The 10,693-nt window shown below is 39.2% G+C and overlaps 1 protein-coding gene across 1 annotated transcript in view; it reads left to right on the top strand.

Annotated features, from left to right (window-relative positions):
* Window positions 1-7,184, top strand: part of LOC123986599 (protein jagged-1b) — a 53,509-nt gene extending 46,325 nt beyond the window's left edge. Inside the window, exons 9-14 of the mRNA XM_046074950.1 lie at window positions 1,112-1,225; window positions 3,586-3,699; window positions 4,016-4,062; window positions 4,599-4,775; window positions 5,566-5,716; window positions 5,800-7,184. Of these exons, the coding sequence (XP_045930906.1) occupies window positions 1,112-1,225; window positions 3,586-3,699; window positions 4,016-4,062; window positions 4,599-4,775; window positions 5,566-5,716; window positions 5,800-6,236 (1,040 nt within the window). The 3' untranslated portion in view covers window positions 6,237-7,184. The remainder of the gene's footprint in view (window positions 1-1,111; window positions 1,226-3,585; window positions 3,700-4,015; window positions 4,063-4,598; window positions 4,776-5,565; window positions 5,717-5,799) is intronic.
* The last annotated feature ends 3,509 nt before the right edge of the window (window positions 7,185-10,693 follow it).

Raw genomic sequence — 10,693 nt, 5'->3', positions numbered from 1 at the left:
GTGGGTGTGTGCGTGTGTGTGTTTGTGAGAGAGAGAGAGAGAGAGAGAGAGAGGGGCCACAGGAGAGATTGGATCATACAGGTTGTATGTGTAAACAAGCAGGAGTCCATATCCTCTGTTTTTATCTCAGGATAAACAGCACTGCGGGATCGGCCACTGGCACTTGGAGAGAATAAGAGGAGAGGGATAAACAGAGGAATAAAGGAATAGTTTATTTTTGCTCTTGTTATTTGTTGCTAGCATGATTAACAGTCAGTGAGACGGTCTGTCTCTGTATGTGTTGTGGGGGGGCTCTCTGGGGAAAACACAGTGAGAGGATTGTCAGGCTTGCAGGGAATGACAACCATAACCACAACACAGCTCTGCTTTCAGACTAGATTGTATATAACCGATATTAATTAAAGGCTTCTATGTTTGTTATGAATTCTCCCTCTAGGTTTTATTGTTTTTTGGGGAGGGGGGGGCTGCCTTTTGCTTGGCTATGTTATTATCGCTCAGGGTTGGAGTCAGGGTCAGGAGGATGGAAAATGGTTGTTCTGCAAGGTTAGGTAAATGAAAAAAGGTTAGGAGAGAGAGAGAGCGAAAGACGTACACCACAGAGTCATGCATGGGAAAAGTGATGGCGCTACTCCTGCACAAATGTGCCATGTGTGATAGAAAGTTATGCATGGTTAACTCCTAAACGAGCACTTCGCTTTGTCTGTTTGTGCTCTTTTTACTCACATTCCCCCTGTTCCTTTATCTGTTTTTAATTCATTTTCAGAGGAGAGGAACCAGGCGTGGCAGCTCCATTTTTCTATTTCTGTCTCTCCCGTTTCCCCTCCATCATCCTTTCCCTTGTTTATATTCCCTCATTCCTCCCTCCTCTCTGTGAAAGGTTTGAGGTGTCAGCCATGTTCGTGCAGCAGATGATTATATGTATCGCTGTTTGCTTAGAAACACAAAAGAGAATGAAAACACAGGCTGCCAAAGCATCCGCATACCAATGCTACAGTTTGGATCACACGTCCACGTGGTGGCATCACACAGACGCTTTGATATTCGCACATACACAGAGTCCCATTACACAGACCAGTAATTCATGTACAATATTTTCTCTTTTTCTTCCCAGCGGTGAGGCAGTGTGATCGGAGCCCGTGTGGCCGTGGAGCAACGTGTCTGGAGGCTCCTGGAGGTTTCCAGTGCCTCTGCCCGCCTGGATGGACCGGCAGGACTTGTCAGCTGGGTCAGTGGGTCGGGATTAAACATGTATAGGAAATGACAAAACAAACTCACCACAAGGTCTATTTAGCAGCTGTTCTGGAGCTTTCAAATGGTTTTGTTTTTACACATATGAATATTTAATTTCATATAGCGTAATCCAAAACTGGTTAAACAATTTATTATTTTCATGACATTTTGCATACATTTTGTTTTTGATATATCATACTTAATATAATAATAATAATAATAATAATAATAATAATAATAATAACAACAACAACCTGATTGTTGCAAAGCAGCCACTTGCACCAGAACGCTCACCACACATCAGTTTGAGGTGGAGAGGGAGGGTCACAGAGCTTATATTGATGTTATATTAAACACATAATATTGTGAGAGCAAGACACTTAAAAAAGCAAAAGAGAGATGCAAAGTGTTTTTAAAGATAGAGGAAAACAGTCCGATAGCATAGAACAGTATACTGCACAGATTATCAATAAAATATTAAAATTTTGATCTAAGCCAGAGAGGTGACCAGAGAAAAGAGACAAAGAAGTTGGTGCAAAGGGATTTTATCTGAGTGCTGCAGTGTAATCCTTCAAAAGTTTAGCAAACTGGGGTTTTGTAATGGTGCAAAATTTTCATCATTAAATTATGTCACTACAGTTGTTTATACAGTGATCAATTAATGATATTAACCATCTTCAGAGGAGTCTATTAACACTGATCCTCTAACAAACTCAATCAGTCTTAGCTGTAACACACAGCTGATTTCAAAAGCTGCATTTAAAGAACAAATTAAAGTGGCAGAAACAGCCGAGGGCATGTTAATTCTCCGATGAACTCACCCTGACTGTGAATCAGTATTCTCTAAATGCACTGTCACGTCTCTTTGGGCCGCATTCGCTCATATTGACGAGTATCCTCCCAGAGGGTTGTTGTGTTAGATAGTACAGCAGAGGGAATATTGTATAGGATCAAGTTGCACACGCATACAGAGGACTACACACACACGTACAGAGGCTTGGGGGTTGTGAAGTAAAAACAGACATATTTCAGGATGACAGCCTCTCCCGCTCCTCTGTGTTACAGTGATATGTCACTCTGACACTTGATAATCCCCCATAGTTCCACATCGCAGGTCAGTGGCTCATAATACAACACACACAGTGTTCAAACACAAGTGATAAAACTCTTTACAGCTTGAGCTGAGAGGCAGAGCATCAGTAGTGCCTCAAATGGTGAAATGCAATTATACTTTCTATCAGTTTCACTCTTTTATTAGTCGACTTCTGTCTGCACGCTGGGCAGAATCCCCAGGCTCTTCCTATAGATTGAACACACACACACAAATGCACACTCCATCAGTGATAAATCCTAATAGCTCTCTTATTGATGGTAACTGGTTTAGATTACCTATAACTGACTGACTACTTCCTCTTTATTCATTCAGCATTTCTTTCTAATCCTCTTCCTCTGCTATCAGAGCCAAGCCCTCGGGGGTTCCTGGCTTTTACACTCCCAGTGTGACAGAGGGTGGGAATAGGCCCACATTAAAGTTAACAGAAGCAGTGGTACAGCAGGGGATCTGTGCATAAACAAAGAAGATATAAGAAGATGCTGCCAGGCAATATTTTGGATGTACTGTGCATTTGCAAACATAATATTTGATAAAGTTGGGCACTCCACTTGCTTCACGGTTCACTTCAAGCTTCCACTTCAAAATTTGATTTAACTTTGGTTTAACTGGTGGCTAAAGTAGGAGACATACAGGATTAGATTCAGTTGTTTTATGGGATGTTTTTCCTAATTTCAGTGCAAAGTTTAATTAGTGTAGTGCTATTTATGAGTTCTGACTGATATTTTGTGTGTCCTCTTGTTTAATTTCCTGTATAAGAACTGTTAAAACAGCAAACTGTAAATAATAGTACATACTTTGTAGTATTAGTTTAAAGAGTGAATTCAGAGACAGCTTTTTGTCCATCAGCAAAACAAAAATATAAATGTGGGATCAACAATTGAAATTTTTATTTAAAATAATCAAAATACATATGAGCAGAATGATGATGGAAAGTGTGGTATACACATCCACATAGTTTTACAGGTGCTCGGTAACAATAGTCCATACAAAACAATGAATAAATACCTGCAACATTTCTTATGTTATCTGAGGAAGACCATTTGCGGTCAAAATGATGCATGTCCAGAATAAAAGAGGAACTGGGAAACTAATGTTGATATAAATTGTTGGTATCTGTAGCTTCTGTCCAGAAACGTTATTGGTGTAGATGTATCAGAGATGTTAGATGAAAAGTCTAAAGTAGAGATGAATTGTTGTTCATCAGATCAGTACTTTTAGAAACAATTTCTTTCTCCCTTTAGACACCAACGAGTGCGAAACGAGTATATGTGTCCATGCTCGCTCTTGTCGCAACCTGATTGGCGGATACCTGTGTGACTGTCTTCCTGGATGGACGGGGCCTAACTGTGACATCAGTGAGTATAAAAGGAAAGGAATATAACAATAAAGAAGTCATAGTCCCGTGGCAGCTTGTGACACATGAAGAGCCTCAGTGGATTTAAACAGCAATTACCCAGCAGCCCAGACTCCCTGCAGGCAGGAGACCATTTTACTCCAACTCCAGTTCCATCAATCACCTGTCACAGAGTATCACTGAAATACACTAAAAATGTAACGCTATCCTAAACCAGTGTGCGATTTGACCATTATCACCCCCTTTTCAATTTGAATATTGTTGTTTACAGCATCATAGTTGCATATAGATTAATATAGTCTTTCTCTGGTTTCTAGGGAACAGCAGCTGTCAGGGTTTGTGTTTGAACAGCGGACGTTGCGAGGTAAGGAGTCCTGGCTGTGCTGCCTTTCTCTTATTTAGTGATGTCTCTGCACACCGGTCACAACACTAGCTTGCTTCATTGTCTCACTCTCTCATATTCTCTGTAGCAACATTGTCGCCTTCTTTAAGACTTCTCACACAACTCGAGAGTTTTAAATGATTTAAAAGTGAATCACTGGGAATCGTGTTAATTGTCCAACGAAGGTTAAAGTCAAGGGCAACTGGACTTGGTTGAAGATTGCCCTTGACTTTAACCTTCGTTGGATAACTATGACCTGGATGACTGAGAATCTTCATAGACATCGTGTTAATTGTGTTAATGCCCAAAACATTTCAGGCTTTCTGCAGAGAATTATTTTGCATTGAAATGTGTGCAGTACTTATTCTCAAAGGGGCAGTGTTTTATTGCCTGCGGCAGATCCATCACAGGCTTCCCCTTTCTCTCTTCAGTTCCCTTTTTTACCCACTTCATATAATCATTGCTCTCTCTGTTTTACTTGCATATAAGTAAAATACACTATATACTGTCCCACATAGGACAAGGTGTCAGGGTCCAGATGCTTGTGTCTACCTGGTTTTTCTGGAAAATATTGCCAAAATGGTCCAAGCCCTTGTGACAGCACCCCCTGTCTGCATGGAGGACAGTGTGTGGAGAAGGACGGAAGCGCCTTCACCTGCAACTGTCCCATGGGATTTTCAGGAGTCTTCTGTGAGGTTGGAGAACCTTCATAGATATTAGCTTAAGGCTAGCTTAGTTTGCAGAATGAAAACATCATAGTACAACACAACTAAATGGATATGTGCCCTGAAGGAAGAAATCCAAGAGTCTTATACAAAGTCCTCCCCAATATGAATAACATTTAGGATTCACTTGTAATCACAAAAATAAATGTTAAAAACAGACAACAGAAAATTAAACACATTTGAAATGAAAAGTTCTTCATTTAATCTCTAAGATTTGATTTCAGGTTGTTCCAAACAGAGGTACCTCAATATTTTATGATATATTGATAACACTTGATAAGACTTGTGAAGTAGAATGTGAATGAAAGCCAAATAATTGAAATTTTGGAAAATGTCAGGTAGACTATTAAGTACAAAGACATACTCAACATAGATAAACCCTCATTTGTAAAATTAATAATTTTCTGGTGAGTTTATAAGTAAGCATTGGGCAGAAGTTTCATATTTACTTGAATCGGTAACCATCAATGTAATGAATCTATGCATAGAGTCCCAGTCCACAGTTCATCCAACAATAAATTAACAGTTGTATTAGCAACAGCTACAGCTAATGGCCAGCTTGGTTAACAGTAAACTGATTGACTGAACAAAATTAACAAATCAACAATTACAAAATAACTACAGAACAGAGTACTGTCAGATAAAGCTCCAGCAAGGGCTTCTAGGGAGTAAGTCACTATTGGTCTGGTCACAGTTCTGACACAATGGGTGTAACAAGGGCAGTTAAACAGTAAGTGTTTTGTTCTTTCCATTATTTCAGATAGTGTTGGATCTGTGCAATCCTAACCCATGCCAGAAGGGGGAACCCTGTCACAGCAGAGAGGGCCAATACATGTGTGCCTGCCCCGAGGGCTACTATGGTAATGACTGCATGAGCCTCAAAAATCCCTGCATTGGTCAACACTGTCAAGGTAAGAAAAAGCGGTGTGTGTGTGTGTGTGTGTGTGTGTTCAAAATCTCTATGAAGTCATGTCTAACCTCTCTGTGTCTGCAGGTGCCATGTCTGACACGACACACGGGGGACTGAGCTTTTACATTATCCTGGTAGGCGTCCTAGCTCTAGTGACTATCTGTGGCTGTGCGGCCTGCGCCTTCACCCTCTCCCACCTCCATCGAAAGCGGAAAAAGCAGCAGGCCGTCCCACAGGAAGAAGGCATCAACAACCAGAGGGAGTTTGTCAACCTCATCAGAAACGTGGACCGTCCTGTGCCCCTCCTGCCCCCCGCCGCCCCGCTCGCACATCCTCCAGCTCCCGCCCCTGTCTCACGTTGCTATGAGGAGATTGAACTTACCCTGCCGCCATCCCCAGCACCTTCACACCCCTCTCCGGCACTAAAGCCAGCCCACGCCCCCAAACTGGACATTTCAAACCGGGAGAGGGAGAAGTTGAACCGCTTCCACTACACAGAGAACCAGGAACTAGAGGTCTGACCGTTGAACTTCTGGGCCTCTGAGGTGCTTTTTATTTTATTTTGCGTTTTTCGCACTCTCTCACTCACAGGAACCTGTTTCCAGTTTCTTGCACTGTCACTCTTGCAGTCATGACAATGGGGTGATCCTATGACCTTTATGTGCTCAGATAGCTTACAGCAGACACCTGAGGAGCAAAGGCTACTAAGTAGAAGGGTCAAAAGTCTTACTTTGTTGTCATCTTTGACTTTATTTTGATTACTATGAGAAGGAGCAAGTGCATGACATTTGACTGAGAGACTAATCAAACTCTTGACTTAATCTGGAGACTTAGAGACTTGCCTTGGAGTGCCTGAGATACTGTCAAGAGGAAATAGAGGACAATCCTTTGTAGGAGCCTCTCAGTCGGTTTCCTGGTCCATGATGCCAACTGATTTGTGTTCAGACCTCTGTTTCTGTTTCAGACCGAACTCTGACAGAGAGATCAATGAATGGATTCTTATTTAACACTCAATGTGTTTCTGCATCTGGTTGGATATGTGTGTGTGTGTGTGTGTGTGTGTGTGTGAGAGTGAAATAGAGAATGTATATTATGAGTGTATGTGGGGAAAAGAAAGGACAGTTTAAGAAAAGAAAACAAAGTTGATATACTTGTCAAAAAGAATGCACACTCCTGGGCTTTTAAGCCTTAAGAAAACTGTTTGAAAACTATACACTGTTTCCTGTATTGTCTCTGTAATACTACAGTTTGTCAAAGATGTATGATTTTTTTTTTTTTTTTTTTTTTCATACCTGTGTGTAAAATAGCTTTTTTTTGTACATGGATATATTGTACATATGGATGCCCTTTTTGTACTGTGGTTTGGTCTGAAAGTATCACTGTATTTCTTTGCTCTGTTTGTCCCATTTCACTTTCCATTTGGAGCAACCAGCACATGTGGATTGTAATAAAAGTGCATTTACAAACTATTTATGTTTTCATTGCCTATAATCCTTCATCACCAGTGTCGCTGTTAGAGGGCGGTTTCATCGCTGCCTCACAGAGATTAACTATTGTATTTACACAGTAGAGTGCTTCTCACCCTTTTTACATGCATAACAACCGTTGGGATACTATGAGAAGCTTTGTTGTTAATAACATTGTCAGGGACCCAAGCAAGAACATTTCATGAGGGAGTAATAAGGAATACATAGTATCTCATTTGCTGTATATTTATTCGTTTGTAATTGTTGTGAATCACAAGCACAAAATTGTCTCTCAGTGTGAAGCCTTAGTTGCCAAAGTGTAACCTGTTTTAACTTCTTAAACTCTGAGGTGCCCAGAGGCAGGGATGGGCAAAAATACATCAAAATGTATTTTAAAATTAGATAGCAAATATATTACTAAGGTACCATGAAATCACTTTGCAAACCTATCGGCCTATTTAATCTATCACAGTGACTTAGTTGATTAAGTGACCGCTTTCCTCTGCCTAGTGAGTCATGGATAAATCTAACAGGCAACCAGACCAAATATTTACACATCCCTGTGTTCCCCCAGATGAAGGTTAATTTTAAAGTAATTAACAGTTTAATGTTTAACTAACAGTTTGCTTATGACTCCTAATTTAGTCCTAATTTAGTTAGTTGGTGTTTGGTAATGAAGGGCTTTCTTTGCATCATTCTGAGCTACAACAAACACAAGTGGCGGATGGATTGATAACCTGCTCTTTAACGGCATTGCAGCACAACATTGTTAATGACACTAAGGCATGTGTGTGCATTTAACAAGTTACACCATCTCATGGCATAATAAAGTAACTATAATTTTAATATAATTTTTAAATTTTTTTTGTGAAAATTGACAAAAGCTTAAAATAGGCTTAAAGTATCAAGCTAACATTAACTGTGAGGGCTGCTACTCGGGTCAAATAGAACATTAATTGGTTAATGATTTACGCTAGGCTACTAAACACCAATTCTTAACAGTAACTGTTAAGAATTGATATGTTAAAAAAATAATAATAATAATCGATGGAAAGCTACACACCTATACGTTTCTCACCATGACCTTCTTCAGATCTGGATCAATTTTCTGTTCTGATCTCAACAAGTCTGGGCAAAAAACTGAGTAGGCACCAATCAGAGGTAGCCTTTTTAATCATCACATATACTTTTCACAAAGTAGTTTACAGTATTTTTAAACTACAAAACACTGTTATTACTACACAAGTGTTTTGATACAAAATATGATGCAATTTTCATTAATCATATCAAATACAAATGACAAAATCCTATTTTGTAGGGTATTTTAAATACATATAGCCTGTCATTAATACTGGCCATCCCTGTCGACAGGTGGGTCCAACTTTAGAGCACTGACAAGAGCTTCCACACTTTCCATATAGCCAAATATTTTAAGCTGAATTTTATAAAAATGTGTAAATTATCTAGATCTGGGATATACCCATTTTATGAAATGATGCCACCATTAAAAACATGGAGTTTGATGGGTTAAATATTTCTCTCAGAGTTGTAACAAACAGATACAGTGCAGGATTTAAAAATGTTTTTAAAGCAACTTAAGAAAAGCCTAAAGTGGAAAATTTTATGTTAAAGGGTTAAATGGGTAAGAAGTGTTCACATAAGAAAAAGGTGTGGCAGTACACATACTTAGGGACACAGAAAATCAGCATAACGTGTTAAAAGGGAAACAGTAACATTAATAAATAAGTAAATAGATAAAACTCATTTTAAAAAGTTATGATTATGATAGTTTGTGCAAGAAACATGCTTCTTACCCATTTCAGAAGTTTTCTTGTTCATGCTATCATCAGAGGCCCATGGGAGAATATTTCATGATGGAGCACATGGCTCACAGCCACTCTGACTAGGTCAGTGGGTCACTGTATGTACAATGTTTCTCTCTCTCTCTCTCTCTCTCTCTGACACACATTCACAAACAATGATACTGACAGTGCCAGGAAACAAATGGAAAACCACCAGCTTGTCCTCAGTCTGCCTAGAAAATGACGGTGTGGTTGCGAGAAACTTGTCTGTTGTTGGAAAGTTGGTGAAACTTATAGTAAGTTCGAAGAGCAGCTGGCTTTTGAAGGAAATCGATGCCGATTAATACCTTTTGAATCTTGTAACTCTTGAGCTTTCTGTGGTTGTAAATTAATTGTAATAGTTTCTAAAATTAGGGTGTAATACTTAGCGTATATCAAAAACTGCTAAAATATACTGTATCAAAACATAAAGAACAAACTATCTGGCAGTGTACTGTATGTATCATCAATGTATGTAATGCAATTTAAACTGATAAAGTCACTGTAAAATGTGAAAGTGTGTGACAGGAAGGGTTTTCTGTGCCGGGGCAGCGTAAAGTGACTGCAGGGTCACAGCAGTGACAGTTAATGGGCTAAGGTGACCTTCGGCTTTTGCAAACAGCGGCAGGCTGGAAATGAACATGGGCTTCCTGTCACCACCCTGGTCAGGAGGAAATGTAGGAAATAGAGATTATACATACACACACACACCTGTATGTATAAGACCCTCTCTACACCTGCTGTACACCCCAGGATGTCAGACCCCAGCCCGCAGATTAGAAAGTTTTCAATCATCTGAAACCAAAGACATTTGTTAATTTTGAGTACCTTTGTAAAGATGTTTTATCCTAATTCCTGTTTATCTGTTATATCCCAGGTGTTGACAGTGATCCTGTGAGGTGTAATATAGTACACATTTAGGGTAATCTGGGATTTATGCAATGATTAACTTGTCATTGGGATCAAAATGTCATTTTTACAAGGTATATTTCATATGACTGTTATAATGACATGCTGCTTTGTAGGAGCAGGATCATTTATGTTAATTAACGCATTGACACATTAACGTATTATTTTAGGTTAAGTTATTCAATATAATTAACTTTATTTCACCAGGATAATCTCAAAGGTGGATTCATGGGCATCTCTCCTGTCTTACAGGGACATCTTGTGGCCACAGCAGGAACACAAAATTTAAAACTCTTATTCAGTGTAGGTATTGAGAGTCACCACTCTCACCTTCTAATATCGTCATCAAATATAATTTATCATCCAGATCCATATATAATATATGTACAAGTGAGCTCAATAGATGTATAAATTTAAACAATATAGCAAGAACTCACATATAAAATTAATGTTAAGAATGCGAGGAACCGGGAAGTGACTTAAAAACAGTTATGTGGCACTAGGGAACTAACAAATCAAACTGCGACTGGTACTCCTGTTCAAATCCAGTACAAACAGCTGTAATAAAGCCCATTAAGAACAGGGCTGACATGAGGCCAGATGGTTTAAACCTTAAATGAAATGCTGGGAATCTAAATTAAATTGTCTGTAAAACAAAACCATTTTAAATCAAGCACTGCTTGACCTTGGAAAGTACACTGTAAACCCATATAAGTTCAGAAAACTCAAAATATTTGTGGAAACTGATTACCTCAATCTTTT

This window comes from Micropterus dolomieu, linkage group LG17 (genome assembly GCF_021292245.1).
Source record: "Micropterus dolomieu isolate WLL.071019.BEF.003 ecotype Adirondacks linkage group LG17, ASM2129224v1, whole genome shotgun sequence".
Taxonomy (NCBI): Eukaryota; Metazoa; Chordata; class Actinopteri; order Centrarchiformes; family Centrarchidae; genus Micropterus; species Micropterus dolomieu.
This window is presented reverse-complemented; position numbering and strand designations above follow the sequence as displayed.